The 16,368-nt window shown below is 36.1% G+C and overlaps 1 protein-coding gene across 4 annotated transcripts in view; it reads left to right on the forward strand.

Annotated features, from left to right (window-relative positions):
- The window catches only part of SKIC3 (SKI3 subunit of superkiller complex), an 87,732-nt gene extending 74,333 nt beyond the window's left edge, over positions 1–13,399 (forward strand). For 3 of the 4 annotated variants that reach the window (XM_040448250.1, XM_040448266.1, XM_040448261.1), the window contains 3 exons: positions 5,077–5,207; positions 6,896–7,022; positions 9,221–13,399. In XM_040448250.1, the coding sequence (XP_040304184.1) occupies positions 5,077–5,207; positions 6,896–7,022; positions 9,221–9,295 (333 nt within the window). In that variant the 3' untranslated portion in view covers positions 9,296–13,399. The remainder of the gene's footprint in view (positions 1–5,076; positions 5,208–6,895; positions 7,023–9,220) is intronic. The other variant, XM_040448276.1, reaches the window with a different exon arrangement.
- The last annotated feature ends 2,969 nt before the right edge of the window (positions 13,400–16,368 follow it).

A 16,368-nucleotide genomic window follows, 5' to 3' on the forward strand; every position in this document is an offset into this window, starting at 1 on the left:
TAAAAAAATAAATAAAATAATAATTAAAAAAAGAAAGTTAATGACAGTTATTTTGGAGAATAGCACTGGGGGTTTTTAAAGGATGATAGAGAAGACGTTTTCATTTTATATCCTTTGATAGTATTTGAATTTTTATCATATAATGTTGCTTCTGTAATTAAAAGATAAACTGTCATTCTTTGTTTTACATGGTTAGAAGAAATTGTCCTAGATAGGCCTGAATTAATTCATGCTTTTGTCATAGCAATCCATTGCCAATGTTATTTGCTTGCTTTAACTAAGCTTTCTGATAAAGATATATAAGGATTAAGAAATGTTTTCAGCTTTGGTGAGATGATTACAGAGCACATTTAAGAGCTCCTTACGTTGGTGGCCATGTTTTGTTCATCTTTGCATCCTTGCTTTACCACCCTGCCTTGTACATAGGAGCTCTTCAATAAATGGTTTTTGAATGAATGTGTACATAATAATGGTTGTCAAATTTGTGCTGATTTGGGTGAAAAAAAATGGTGGTTAATTGTAGACCATCAAATATTTTGTTTTGTTACATATTTATATTTAACAAATATCTTTGTGACATTGATAGCTGTGTGCTATGGAAGCCACACATAGTACTTATAAGTCTCTTGTATATGTGAACTGGAAAAGTAGAAACTCTTTTAGTCTAACATTATTTGTTAGTTAATAAATATTTTTATTTGGGGGGAGGGTGTTTTTTTTTTTGCCTGTTCTTAATGCTGGGAAATTAAATCTGACCTGGAATAAAACAATAGGAATAACAATAGCAAACATAGCACTTAGCCTGTGCTAGATACTGTTACAGTGATTTACACATATTAGTTTATTTAATATTTACAATAATCCTGTTTTACAGTTGAGGAAATTAGCTTGCAGTTTAGTAATACCCAAATACACCCTATCTCTTCTACTCCCCCTCCCCCCAACCACAAAAAGTATTTTCTCTAATAGCTTTGGTTCTGGTTCTACCATGTATTCCTTGTGAAAACTTCAGCCAATTAAACTATTTAGAGTCTTTTTTTTTTTTTTTTTTGGAGTAGTAGTAGTAAAGATGATAATACTACTTTGCCTTCTTATAGGGTTAAATATCAAGTAGAATAACATTTACAAATGCCCTTATAACACTACTCAAATCTAACCTGTTCTTATTATAATATTTGACACTGAACATTTATTGTAAAAGAATATAAGAGGGGCAGCTGGGTGGCTCAGTCGGTTAAGCATCAGACTTTGGCTCAGGTCATGATCTTGGGGTTTGTGAGTTCGAGCCCCACGTTGGGCTCTGTGCTGACAGCTCAGAGCCTGGAGCCTGCTTTGGATTCTGTGCTCCCTCTCTCTCTACCCCTCTCCCACTCACACTCTGTCTCTCTCTCAAAAATAAACATTAAAAAAAAAAAGAATATAAGAGATGCCACATTTCTATGGTAAACAGCTGGTACAGGGCATGACTATATTAAAATTACACTTTTATGAGAGGCTACTGAATGTGTGATAATATATGGATAGGATATTAAACTCAGGTTCGGCTAAGATGCTAAGTATCAGATTTCAGAGATAACAGATTCCAAAGTAAGATATAAAATCAAGGTACAGACTTCCACAGTAAGTAGAAGATTAACCTATAAGGAAGCTATAAATGGATTAGAAGTTAGAGAAGGAATATGGAGAAATTTTTTTGGAGAGCGCTTACCTCCCCCATCTTGATGGCACATTTCCACACACAGATGCCCACAAAGGTGAGGAAGGGAGAAAGTGTATATTTTTTGCTTTCAATCTATACACAATTGGGTTTCATCCTCTAGAGTAACTGATTATGGGATAAAAATAAGAGTAAAAAAAAAAAAAGTAAAACAAATCAGTAAGTAAAAATAAAAAAGAACAAAAACAAAAAAGAATCTTTTTGATTTCTGCCAAAGAAAGGAAGGTTTTGATGTATGGCCTCTGAGATCCTGGAGGCACATGTCTAGAAGCATATAGACAGGTATCTGACATAACCTCAGAAGCTGTGGCTCTCCACTTGGTGTCTTAGGACAGAAAAAAAAAGTGCTTTGGAAAGTATGTGCCCTGGCAGAGAGTGGTCAGTGGTGGGTGTATCCCAAAGGTGGGTAGCAATATACGCTTGGGTACAAGACAGAGGGAGTGAAGGAGAATTCCTGTGACATGGGATTGGCAACACTCCTAGAATTTGTTGGAGCCAGGAATGAGTGGTCCAGCGTCAAAGTGGATTGGCGTAGGAATTCTCTTAAATCCAATCCAGTAGGGCTACCTAGAAGAGTGATGGGGTTTCAGTACAAAAGAAACGAGAGGTCTCAAGATTGCTTTGAGGATGTGGAGAGTAAGTGAAATAGAGTATATTCATCTAGTGGAACTGTGGATGAACAGGACTGCTTCACAGGTGTGCATTCTGTGCAGTTGCTCAGGGCTCCACTCTTGCTTTAATCCTTGTAGTCGCCATCTTGAAATTCTTAATTATTTTTGAACAAAGGGCCATACATTTTTGCAGTGATTTTGCCCTGGGCTCCACAGAGTACATAGCTGGTCCTGCAGATAAGACACTACCCATGAAGTTAGGATAAAGCCGGGAAAGTCTGGATGAGAAAAAGAGATTTAAATATCTGTCAGGCCTAGAAATATCATCTTACAGTGACACCAGTCAAATACAGACTTCTAGTATTTCAGTAGCAGTTTGAAACTGCAATTAACAAGAAAAGGTAGGAGTATTGGGTGAAAGAACAGGCCAGCTGCTGCTACCTGTAACCATATCCAGTCTGGGAGCTGTGGTGGGATCGGGTGCAAACCGTACCTTTAAATGAAGATTGAAATACTGAAAAGAAGAGGATATTCTAATTAAGATTATTTGTGATGACTGTAAGAAAAATGGATATCAGAGTCATGGAACCTGCTATAATTTCTATCCAGGGAGAGAGGAAAAGTGCTTTCTCATATAATCAGTTTTAAAGACACAATGGAAGTCAAAAGTGTGCATTCTACTATTTAATATACCAGTTACGCATAGAAACTTTTTCCTTCTATAATAATCTTTGGGCTAAGTTTACAGAATATTTTATGAGAGTACATTATAAAAGTAACCAGTAAACGTTTTGTGTTACTGGTTTCTAAAATATATCAGGGATTAAGTTTGTTAGTTTGGGCTTTGCCTTATTTTCTTTGCCAGATGTATCCAATGGTTCATTGCTCCCATCTTTATAGAAGGTGCCTTACTACCTCTGTCCTCTGTTTTCAGATTTATTGTCTTTATAGCTTCCTCTTCCTTGATTACACTAATGTACTCCATGCACTGTTTATTGTCCTAACATTAAAACATTTTTTTATACTTTAGTGTTTGAAATGGACCATGTATTGACTCATTCTATTGCCTTTATTAAAATGTGTATTCTAGATGCCCGTAATTATGAAATCTTAGTTAAAGTCTAAGGGTTTTTTAATTATTTAATATTATTTTCTTAATTTTTTTTTATTTTTAAAAATTTACATCCAAATTAGCATATAGTGCAACAATGATTTCAGGAGTAGATTCCTTAGTGCCCCTTACCCATTTAGCCCATCCCCCCTCCCACAACCCCTCCAGTAACCGTCAGTTTGTTCTCCATATTTATGAATCTCTTATGTTTTGTCCCCCTCCCTGTTTTTGTATTATTTTTGTTTCCCTTCCCTTATGTTCATCTGTTTTGTCTCTTAAAGTCCTCATGTGAGTGAAGTCATGTGATTTTTGTCTTTCTCTGACTAATTTCACTTAGCATAATACCCTCCAATTCCATCTCCATAGGTGCAAATGGCAAGATTTCATTCTTTTTGATTGCCGAGTAATACTCCATTGTGTGTGTGTGTGTATACCACCTCTTCTTTATTCATTCATCCATCGATGGACATTTTGGCTCTTCCCATACTTTGGCTATTGTTGATAGTGCTACTATAAACACGGGGGTGCATGTGTCCCTTCGAAACAGCACACCTGTATCCCTTGGATAAATGCCTAGTAGTGCAATTGCTGGGGCATACAGTAGGTCTATTTTTAGTTTCTTGAGGAACCTCCATACTGTTTTCCAATGCACCAGCTTGCATTGCCACCAACAATGCAAAAGAGATCCTCTTTCTCCACATCCTCACCAACATCTGTTGTTGCCTGAGTTGTTAATGTTAGCCATTCTGACAGGTGTAAGGTGGTATCTCATGGTGGTTTTGATGTGTATTTCCCTGATGGTGAGAGACGTTGAGCATTTTTTCATGTGTCGGTTGGCCATCGGGATGTCTTCTTTGGAGAAGTGTTTCTTCATGTCTTTAGCCCATTTCTTCACTGGATTATTTGTTTTTTTGGGTGTTGAGTTTGATAAGTTCTTTATAGATTTTGGATACAGTCTCAGGTTTTTAATGAAAGATTTTAAGTATGTATTTTTTTCTTTCTAACATAATTCAGCAGACTGTTCACCATATTTAACTCCAGTTATTGTTCCTTAGGAAATACTTATCTATTATTTCTGAATCAGCCCATATTGTAAGACACTAAAGTTTGCCTTAACATTTTCCTTATAAGGTGAAATTCTTTTAAAAAAGTTCTCAGTATTGATGAGTTCAATTTAATTCATTGTGCTTTGTACCTTTTTTCTGTGTTGGGATTTTATTAAAATATTTTATTTTAGTCTTTTCTTTCTCCTTAGATAATTTTTGAATGTGGGACTTTATCACTACCTGTTGAAGTCATGTTAAATTGAGTTTTGTATATTTGGTAAACAAGAGGCTTAGTAACTGATAGATTTTATTCACCTATATAGCAGAATAGTGCATTTTGTTTTAATAAATATTTTAGTGTGTTTTAAGTGATGTCTCCTCTTTGAAACCTTTCTTTATTCCAGTCTGCCCTGTTCTGTAGCTATTTAAGGACAGAAATCAGATCTTAATCATTTTGTAGAATCATGGTCCCTGTAGCATTTACATGGTGACTTGGACAAGTAGGCATTCAATAAATGAGAGTTGAATTGCATCCTTTTAAGGTAAACATCCGGAAAGCTTTGATTTAATATGTGTCTTATATTTTCGCAGGCTAATATTCCCAATAATCACTGGTCATCTTTGGTTCAAGAAGCTACAACTGAGGCCTTGAAACTTTGCTTTTGTCCATTGGCTGTCTTTTTACAAGCTTTGTTACAGTTCAACCGCAAAATGGGGGCAAGGTATGAAAAATCGTTGTTCCCTTTTTTTCTTGGAAATGTTTCTTCACTTTCAGTCCTTCTAGGAAACAGATTTAAAGTTAGTCTAACAAACTTGGTGTTATTCATATATTCGTTACTACTTTGGGAAAGGTGTTCTAGTACCATATAAAGAAAATAAAGTCTTACATTTGTTTTACAAAAAATAGTTTGGTACATACAGTATGAGAGGTTGGGCATGACAGGATTTCAAGTAAAGAAGGGCTGGGAGTTTTGCTGTCTTAGGATGCACCAATATTGTAATGTGGATTCTAGAAACCAAAAATACCCAAGTTCAAGGCTAGATTGACCCAAGTTCATGCAAGGCAATAAGCTATGAAAAACTAATGAATATTTAAAAGATAGAGACATGTTATAATAGTGTGGTTCTTATATCTAGAAAAGCTCGAAGCTTCTGAGATTAAAATATAATAATTTTGGTGATCTTTTTATTGGAGGGTATGGATGGGGTCAGAAATAAATTTGAAGAAAACTACTTAAAAGTCCATATGGATGAAAAAACAAGCAAGAATATTTTGAAATTCTGAGAATAATATCTCTCTCTAATGGATATCACACATAATACAAAGCAACTGTAGGTAAGACAGCCATTTAGGAGCATACGTTACTAGAACAAGATAGGTAGTGAAGATATAGAGCTTCATCATATAAATATGTGGCAAAGGGCACATCAACATCCCAAAATAGGAGTGAAGGAAGAACTAAGACTAATGGCTCATCACCAGTTCCAGCATCATTTATGATTTATTCTTGGTCATTTTTTTGTATGGCAAATTTCACCAAGAAATGTTTGAGCCTATAATTTATATTTCCTCATGAACTCTTTCTGCTGAAGCTCAGTGTAGATTACTTAAAGGCCTTAGTCTCCACCTGCCTGTAATCTGTTAGCACATCCCACAACGTGATCACCACCAAAAATCAGCCCGAATCAGCACAGACTCAAAGAAAAAAGTGTGTGCCTATTATATGGTGATTTCTATGTAGAAGCATCTTCAAGACAGGTTCTTTACCTTCTACCTCAAACCAGTTACTTCTTATAAGATCCTCCTATTCAAAACTTCTGAAGTTACAATTTGTGTTGTTTCTACAAATACGGAAGTCTTTGGAGTCACAGATGCTAGTAAATTAGGAAGGAAAAACTTAGAACACAACTGTAAACCACCCTGTTCTATTATATGTGTTCACATATTGTATACGTCCTTTTAAAGCATATACTAAAAAGCCTGATATAATACACTTTTAGTCTTGTGTAAATTATCTTTGTATTTTTTATGGACTTAATTGTTTTCCATCTGTTTTCAAAAAAAATTAGAGGTATGCTCTAATCAGAAGTGCTCATAAAATAGGAGCCTTTCCCCTCTTCTATTTGGAATGAGCCATACTTTTCTTATATGCAAAGTGGGAATAGTAACAGCAACCTAACCTTACAAGTTGAATATATTAAATGTGACCACATGTGTAAACCACTTAGCATAGTACCCAACATGTAATAAACACTAAATAAATGTTAGCTATTATTATTACCTTTATTCTATGAAAAAAATCATGAAGTAATCAGTACCATGTGTGCAAAAGAATGAGAAAGATAATATGTGTGAGACTAGTAAATGAAATATCTTGTGTTAATTTAGATGCTTTGAACTCTTTTTCAGAGAGACACGGCGACTTTTGGAAAGAGTGGTGTATCATCAACAGGGGTTTCCCAAGTCTATTGTATCAACTGCACGTTGGTACCTGCTGAGACACTTACATGCCAAAAATGACTACGAACTTATTGATGTAAGGCATTAATTTTATTCACAATATTTCATTTCGGACCTTTGTTGGAGGAGGGGTGAGGGTTCCTGTCCTGGGCGTTGTAGGCTATTGAGCAACATCCCTAACCACCCTAAACGGTAGATGCCAGTAACACTGTCTTCCTCCCTTTACCCAACTTGTGACAACTAAAAATATCTTTAGAAATGCCAGATGATACCAGTAATTGCCCCTCTTTGAGAGCCACTGATTTAACCTGTAGGAAATAGATTCTCCTAATGTGTCATGCAGAATAAGAAAGTATTGATGAAGGTGCTAGGTGCTAGTTATAGTATTTTTTATAAGCATTGCACTGGAGGCAAATAGGGTAAGTTTGAACGTAGCAGAATTTAATGGGATCTTCATATTATCTTTGGAAATATTATTTTACTTCTTGTTTTTTCTGTAAGATACATGTGACAGTTTCTACTCCTCATAGCAGGCACTAGTATCTAAATGTATAAACATATTTGTTTGTATATCTAAAATTCTTTTTAAAAAGGTAGAGTATAATTAATAAATAAATAAATAAATAAATAAATAAATAAATAAATAAGGGGGCACCTGGGTGGCTCAGTTGGTTAAGCATCCGACTTCAGCTCAGGTCATGATCTCACGGTTCCTGGGTTCGAGCCCCTTGTCAGGCTCTGTGCTGACAGCTCAGAGCCTGGAGCCTGCTTCAGATTCTGTGTTTCACTCTGTCTCTGCCCCTCCCCTGCTCACACTCTGTCTCTCAAAAATGAATAAATGTTAAGAAAAAAAAAAGGTAGAGTATATAAAAACGTACATTGTTTTCTCATAACTTGAGCCTGTAATTTACAAAATACAATGAGTATAAATGAGAAGCTTTTTAAGTACTTACAGCATTTGAAATACTGTTTGCCTTTCAGTGAAACTTATAATCTTAAAGAAATATTAATAAAAACAATGCTTGGAGAAGCACATTATAATTTTCCTATTGCAAAGCAAAAAGGTAGAACTTGTATGAATGCTGGGAATTCTCCATGATGTTCTTATATTTCTAAACATCCTGTGAGCAGATGGCCTGACTGCTCTTTGTTCCAGACCGTCTTTTCAAGGATGTTTTTATAGTGACAGCCTTGGGAGACTGACATAAGTGTCTTCCTCCAGACCAGAGGTTAGGCCTATTTATTGCCCATCATAAAAGATTCAAGTCTCAGGATGTGTGGGTGGCTCAGTCGGTTAAGCTTCTGACTCTTGATTTCGGCTCAGGTCATGATCTCATGGTCATGAGACTGAGCCCCGTGTTGGACTCTGCACGGAGCCTGCTTGGGATTCTCTCCCTCCCTGTCTCTCTCTCTCTCTCTCTGTCCCTTCCCTGCTCATGTTCTTTCTGTCTCTCTCAAAATAAATAAATAAACATTAAAAAAATTAATAACAAAAATAAAAGATTCAAGTCTCCTAGTCTCAGGGTTTTTTTCTTGTAATGTGATCCAGTATGTATGTGGGAAACTATGTGCATCCCTACATGTCACCCCTGTGAGTCTTAGGGGATAAGGGAAACAAATGTAAATGTCTTGATGTTCATGCGGTTTATTGTACCATGATTGATAAAAACTTTTGACCCAGGAGAGCCATGTCTTTTGGCAGTATCCAAGGCTAACTTGTTAGCTTGCAAGTAGAGCAAAATCTCAAACCCTTCACAGTGTTTGAAAACGGAACAACCAAAAGTTTTAGTAGTCAAATGAACAACCGAAATTAAATCTTCTAGTTTGTAGAATTGGTGAAAACCTTGCAAAGTTTCTTGATAGAGCCTAGAATCTAGAACCTCGATTCTAAACTGTGGTTTTAAAGGAGAGGAATATCACTTGCACGGTTCTGTGTATAAAATGGTCTTTTTGGGTAAGGGATTAGAGATGACAGCATTGTGAACAAAACCACCAAAGGAAACCTTCAGTTTTATACAGCGCTGACAATGGTAACAATCAAAATGTTGCATCTTTACTAATTGAGCATTTGAATAAATTGTGCTTATCTTTGATGTTGGCTTTGGCTGAACAATTTATTTCAGCAAAAATGACTGGAAGGATTGCACGTAGTCCCTTTTTCCTGTGTTGTTTGATATTGCCTGCTGCCTTTTGGCATACTTGGCTTCCATGGATTTAATTATAGTTATTGTGAATAAACAAAATACTAATATTTCTGTATGTGATTTCCCATAGGTGCTGGTAAACAATGCCAAAACTCATGGAGATACAAGAGCATTGGAATTGAATCAGAAATTGTCCTCACAGTAACAGTGCATTATTTTATAGTAAACAAAGAAAAAGCTGTTAGAAAGAATGAATCAATGAATCAAAACTTTTCCCCAAAGCAGCATTTAAAAAAACAAAACAAACAAACAAACAAACAAAAAAACAGTTATAATCATCCATTCCTATTTTGAATCTGAAGACATTTAAGTTCTTAAGCTAGGGATTTAATTTTCTGAAAGCTCTTAATGTAACTTTAATTTGAAAAATATCTTTGATTTTGAGAAATCCATAATGAAAGGAAAAAACAGGATTCCCTTAGGTGGTCATCAGTAATTTGTAAACCATTCTTTTCTCCATCTTGCATGAGGCACAATAGGATATTTTTTGTACCCCTCTACAATAAAGCCTTAATAGCCATTTTCCAAATAATATGCAAAAGCAGATTAGTACAACGCTGAATTTTATTTGTTAAAAAGTAAATTCAAAGATGTAATTCCTTCTGTGACCTCTGGAGTTCGGCAGACCAATTCGTCATCACATCTAAATAATCTTACAGTCTGTTCTACTAGTGGCTCATCTCAGATTCTGTTGAAGAAGCATAATGTAAATGTTGGTGAGTCTTAGACTCCATTGGATATGTTTGTGTAATTCAGAGCACTCAGGTGTATGGCTGCATTAAAAAAATTAATGGAGAATTTTGGAAAACAATGCTGACAGTGTTTAATCGATCATGCAGTTCCTTCAATTATGATGAAAAGACTTGAAGTTTCTGAAATGAAAAAAAACCTAGTGTCTTATTTTCTTTATTAAAATCAGATATAATTTCTAAGTTTCAAATTTTAAAACTTGAAAGCACATTTACCTATTTTATTTTTTCAGAAAACCTTTTATATATCTGAAGAAGCTGTATGTTGCTTACTTTGGATTTGTGGTTTTAAAAGGTTTCAGACATTTACATATATTATTTGTTTTATGAAAATGTGTGGTTGTACAATTCATGTGTGTAGTTTTTTTAAGTCAGCTTTGCGTGTTATTTTGTGAGATAATATAAATTGACAATGTTCTGTAATTAAATTTTACTCCAAAGGTTAATCTAATCTATTGAACTGACTGTAATTTGATGAATTCCCAAATTTAGCTAAGTATTCTCATTATTCAGACCTATGCAATCAGGATCTTTAAGGAGAAGGGCCTAGGACTCTGCATTATAAAGGCATGCCTAAGAGATTCCAATGTTCATTCAGGTTTCGAACCACTGGATTACTGCAATGATGATTCTTCCCTTTACTTTTTCTTTAATAGGATCAGGCACTTGCCAGTCTCTGCTCATCTCTTCTTTACCCTAACAACCGATGATTGAGTGCTTTTAACAGCCTGGCCCACAGACTTAGCCAGAGGTGAGCACGAGATGATCTCTGGTGCCCATGCCCTCTTGCTTCCTCTGGAAAGTACTTTAGCCCTTATCCCAGAATGGGCTGGATCCATCTGCTTAAATGCTTAGAAGTCATTTCTTGTTTTCTATCCACTTTCTGGGGTGTCACTTGCTTCACAAGGTTACTTTCATCTACAGGGTGGATTTGGTCAGCCTTTCCTCCAGGCCTGTGACCTTTTGACTAAGTGACCTTTTGACTAAGTTGCCTAGTTCTGGCCTTCAGTGACCTCAGACCCAGGTTTTCTAGAATGGAAGGTTCGAAAAGATGATAGTTAATACCATCTCAGGTAATTCTTTTTGCATGGATATATACACATCCTCTCTTTTGTTACCTTCTCTTCAGGTTACTGCCCAGTTATCGTGAGGCTCAAATAATAAATGTATGATTTTTATAGCGCTTACTTCATACCAGACCTATGCTAAATGTTTTAACATTGTCATGTAATCCTAGTAAGTAAAGGAGAATAGTGCTAAACAGCATGCTCAAAGCAAAGAAAACCTGAAATGGAATCAGTGTTATCAGAGTCTAGGAACTTTAAGGTAGCTGGAATTTCCCTTCATTTTATATGTAAGTTTAGAGAAATTACATAAAAAGTTATTTCCTGAAATGTCAATATTTAGCATTCATAGTGTTTGATTATTTGAGAATTATAGTGCATTTTCTGCTAATTTTTATCTACCATTTGGCTATTATTGTTTAATTAGGTGTTTATAGACCAGCTTGGTATCTGGTGATCATTTTCTGTGGAAAAAATATATTTTGGCTTATTATTAAACTTTCAAAACACAATCTATTTGTTTGAGATCACTTGTCATATTTCTAGAAATGTCCTTGTATTAATTTCTAGTCAGGATAAAAAATATAAACTTTAGTTTAAAATGCTGTACTCTTTCTTCACTTTACAAAATGAGTTGACAAACTTCCTTTAACTTAGGAATCTACACAGAACAGAATTGGACAGGGGATTAAAAGGTACAGTTATCTAAACTAACATGAAACATTAGATGAACATTAAGTAATATTATTGATATGTAATATATGAATATGAAAACCTACATGTTTGGTTGCTTCATAGAACATTCGATACTTGTTTTGGGACGTTTTATACGGACACAAAAATGAAGTATATTTAATGTATGAGTGAGAAGGGCTTGTAGATCTATTCCCATTTTTGCACACTTTAAAAAATGTGGACACTGTTTTGGCAAAGTTGACCCTTGTCTCTCTACAGGTCTTCTTTCTTCCACTTCAGTTGCTAGTGGATAGAAAGCTTCTCAGACTCCCATGTTACTTGTTACAAGGTGTAGCATGCAGCTGTTGGTTGTAAACTGACCGTCAATTTCAGGAGAGGTCTTTTTGTTTTATTGTGTTTTCCATTAGAAAAATATATTTGTGTATCAGATACAAGTACAGTAGTCTTCCCATATATTTGTTTTTTAAGACTTTTTATACAGAGAAGGTAAAAAGTCAGAAAATGTCCTTATTTAGAGTTTATTTTTGGTTTAGCAAATAGAGTCACTTAAGACCTATTGCACTGAAAGCCCGTTCAATGTGTCTAGCTGTCCCTTTGCCATATAATAATGGGTTTTTCCTCTTTTTGGCTGATTAGAATAGGAACTTTTTGGATAGCAGTGTTTTAAAACCCTATACAACTATAATTTTTAAAATGAATGCTAAATTGTATTTAGACCTCAAAATGCTTTGGAGAAACTTAAGAATAGGGTCTCTTTAACAAACAGCTCTTATGAAACATTTTAAATTCTTTTTTTTTTTTTTTCTATTTTGGACTTAGAATTGAAAATACCTATTTGTTTTAGTGAAGGGAAATGATGCCAGGAGAGGGATAATTAAAATTGGAGTATCCCATGAAAATTGGGTTTCATATGACATCACTCCAGTGTTGAAATAATTTTCATGCCATGATCTCTCCTGAGTTTGAATCAGTACAAAAGTTCATTTGGGCTACATACTTCCCCTGTATATAGTACCTATCATAAGAAACATTTAAATTACATGAATTTTTCTGGAAGATGGACAATAAAAAAATGTTTATCTTGCTGTTTCTGCTTATATGTAGGCAGAATAATGGTCCCCAAAGGTGTCATGCCCTAATCACCAGAACTTGTGAATATGTGGTAAAGGGGCTATGCAAATGTGCTTGAGGGTATAGACCTTGAGACAGAGAGATTATATTGGATTATTGAGTGGACCCAGTTTAATCACAGAAGTCCTTAAAAGTGGAGAGCCTTTCAAAGAATGACAACGGAAGGTCAGAGATTCAACATTACTGGCTTTGAAGATGGAGGAAGGTGGGTCCATCCTTGGACTAAGGGCAGGCTCTAGAAACTGGAAGAAGCAAGGAAACTTTCTCCAGTGGAGTTCCCAGAAAGGGATGCAGCCCTTCTGGGACCTCGATTGTAACCTGCTGAGACCCGTGTTGGACATGTGACTTACAGAACTGTAAGGAAATAAATTTATGTTGTTTTAAAGCCACTAAGTTGGTGGTAATTTGTTATGACAGCAGAGAAAATTAGTACATTGCCCATTGTGTCTATTGTTAAAATGAATTTGCATTCCTTTGAATCTGAATTTTACTAGATCACTGAAATTGGGGATTACCATCTTAATTGTCATAAAAGGGGTCATCAGATAAAGATGATGAGTTATTTAAAATGGTTACTGTGAAAATATAAACATCATAAGAATTTGACTCAACAATGTGTGGCTGTTTATTTCTATAATAGTTTCTGAACTATTCTCACTCAACATGCTGCTTAGAGTACAGTATCACCAATGTAGCTGACCAGGTACTTCACTCTCATCCTCTTTAAAAGAACTGCATTAAACTATACTCCCAGAACCTCAGTGGTATGTTTCATTCTGGGTTTCACTACTGAATGGGCATGTAACTGGTAAACTTATGTCTTGACCTTTAATTTTTATGTAAATTTGTGAAGTCAGGGCCTTCAGCTAGATTTCTAATGGCAGCAATATGTTGCTCTAAGGTCACCAAAGTTTTCCAGGTCCAAAGTGAGCTGGAGCAAAATACTGAAACCAATTGCTTGGTGCAGCACCTGTGAAGCAGCACCTCTGATTTCCACTAAACAGGGGGCCCCTCTTGTGCTTACCAATCTTAGGGTAGAACCCCCCTTCCAAAGAGGCCTCTGAGGTAGAAAAGTAGGTAATCAGTTCCAAGTATTAAGACTGAGCAGGAAAGCAAACCTACGCTCAGAGAATATTTTAATGGAAGCCAGCATCCGTGAATAGTTGAGTGTAATTACATGTGACTTCTACATACCAAATACTTACGCTTCATACAAAAAGAGCACCCGCATTAAATAAAATAAGCACATTGATTATCTGACTCTTAAATAACTTGAGTTTCTAAGACCCTGCCTTTTTAAATGTCATTGCCTCTCCTTTAATCATACAAAATATGGTTGTTGCTTTCTCTGTGAAAAAATATGCCACACAGTTTAATATCATTCAGGAATTTTGGGGGGGAAACCACTATATAGTAGTTTACAAAGTCCTAATCTTAATTCTGTTCAGTAGATCAAGAAATAGTGTGCAAATAGTTTTTAGAAAAGGATTATTTGCTGTCTTCAGAAGTTTGGAAATTAGCCTAAAAAGTCAGGTGGTGTGGGGAAAAAAAAAAAAAAGATGGTTATAGGTTCTATCTTTGCAGGCAGAGTTGTGTATCTCTGGGCACAAGAGAAAAGCCAGATGGAGAAGATTTTTCGTGTGCAAAGAAGGAAATTAGAGTGAAAATACACTGCTGAGAAGGCAAATATATTGTTATAAGCAGCTTCAGTATTTGTTTCTGAATTGCCTGAGGCCAGCCCCGTAGTGCCCCAGAACAAGTGCTATTTATATATGGTTGGAAGGCTTCTCTGTCCAAGGACTAGGCTCAGAATAATTTATTAACTCACTAGAACCAGATTTACAGTAAGCAATGGTGAGTACTTTGTGAACATGGGGAAATACGTAGGCAGCAATAAGATTTTATGCAAGTCACGTAGCTTCTAACGAAGCCAAATAAGATCCAGCATTACAGAGCATCTTGGCACCGTCTTTTGCTTCAGCAGAGGAGTATTCTGTGCTTCTGGGGTGGTGATCATTACCCACCAGGGCTTCAGCAACCAAGGACTTAGAGGCAGGGGTAGATTAAATGATTTGCCAAACTCTTTATACCATTATTACCTCATTTAATTCTCACATCATTTTTTACAGTAGATGCTAATTTTACAGACAAAAAGAAGAAAGAAAGCTCAGCTTTTCTCTATATTCTTAAGCACATAGAATCAGGCTCCCAAGATCGATTCCAATACTACTGTTCAATTTTTTTAACAATTGGTGACACCTCAGGAGAGAGGAGAAAATGGATGATGGGCATTGAGGAGGGCACTTGTTGGGATGAGCGCTGAGTGTTGTAAGCAATGAATCACGGGAACCTACCCCCAAAACCAAGAGCACACTGTATACACTGGACGTTAGCCAACTTGGCAGTAAATTATATTTAAAAAAAGAAATTGGTGACACCTCAAAGACTTGAGGTATGTGTCTTTGCGACTGACACAGTTGCCCTACCAGATAGTATGCTGAGGCTGCCGTTTACCTAGTGCCACTATCTGAATTCTAGAAAGAACCTTAGAAGGAACCTCCTCCAAAGGACTAACTTGGCAAACTTATTTTTCCCTTACCTTTATTCACAAATTTAAACCTATGCAATGATAGGGAGTGCTCCACCCTTGTTAGATTTTGAACTTAATAGAAAGTTCCAATAGAGAGGCCACAGTGAGCTAATTGTTTCAGTTAGTCCTTGATAAAATCACTTGGTTTTCTCCTTGGTGTTAATCTCTCTTCCATCAACTTCCTTTCAGCCCTCTCATGTCTTAGTTATCTAGCACTTCTTAGTTTTTAAAGACCTCTTTTACTTACCAACTAATCCCTGCAGAGGAGGTAGTTGATAAAAGTTCCTGGGTGCGTTTTTGTTCCTTTTTGAGGGTTTTGTGTTGGTTTTGTGAATATGTAAAAGCCTTTAAGTGCTCAGCAGTGGAATTTAGGCATAAGGACTAGATAGATCCCTCAATATGGAGTTGTTCTGAGTTGCAGAAGTAGGTTTTGTCCACCCCCATTCACATGTCTCCATATGGGCCCCACCCACCTGAAGTCCATCCCTGAGTGTCTCCCTTGTGAAAGCGGTGCGTTACCTTTTTGGAGAAACATCTGTTGGATACTAATGACTTTTACCTGACAGTAATGGCTCTTGGGTAGGCTTTGGTGGCCAGAACCTACAGAGGAAATCTACTTCACAGGATGTTGGCATCAGCACCTTGCCCGCCTCCAGTCAATGTCCATAATGTTTCTTCATTATGTTAGCCTCCCTCCCCAGAGACCGGAGAAAGAAGTGCTTTTAAAGTAGAGAAATACTTCCTCATTATAATTTTGTTCCAGGAGAAATCTATATTTTGTACTTCTTTCTGCTTTCGTCCATTGCTGGAATTATTGCTAGCCAAGGTATTTCTTCTCACACATAGTGCAAGGACCTTTATAAACTCAAGTATTTTTAGATACTACTCTGAATCAGAATTGGATGAAAGAGTACCATGGGACTTGTCTTTCCCATCAAAATCAAAAGCTCTGTTTATTATTAGTAATCGGTACCATTTATTAAGTCCA

The sequence above is a fragment of the Herpailurus yagouaroundi genome, unplaced genomic scaffold (genome assembly GCF_014898765.1).
Source record: "Herpailurus yagouaroundi ecotype Mexico unplaced genomic scaffold, PumYag 29, whole genome shotgun sequence".
NCBI lineage: Eukaryota > Metazoa > Chordata > Mammalia > Carnivora > Felidae > Herpailurus > Herpailurus yagouaroundi.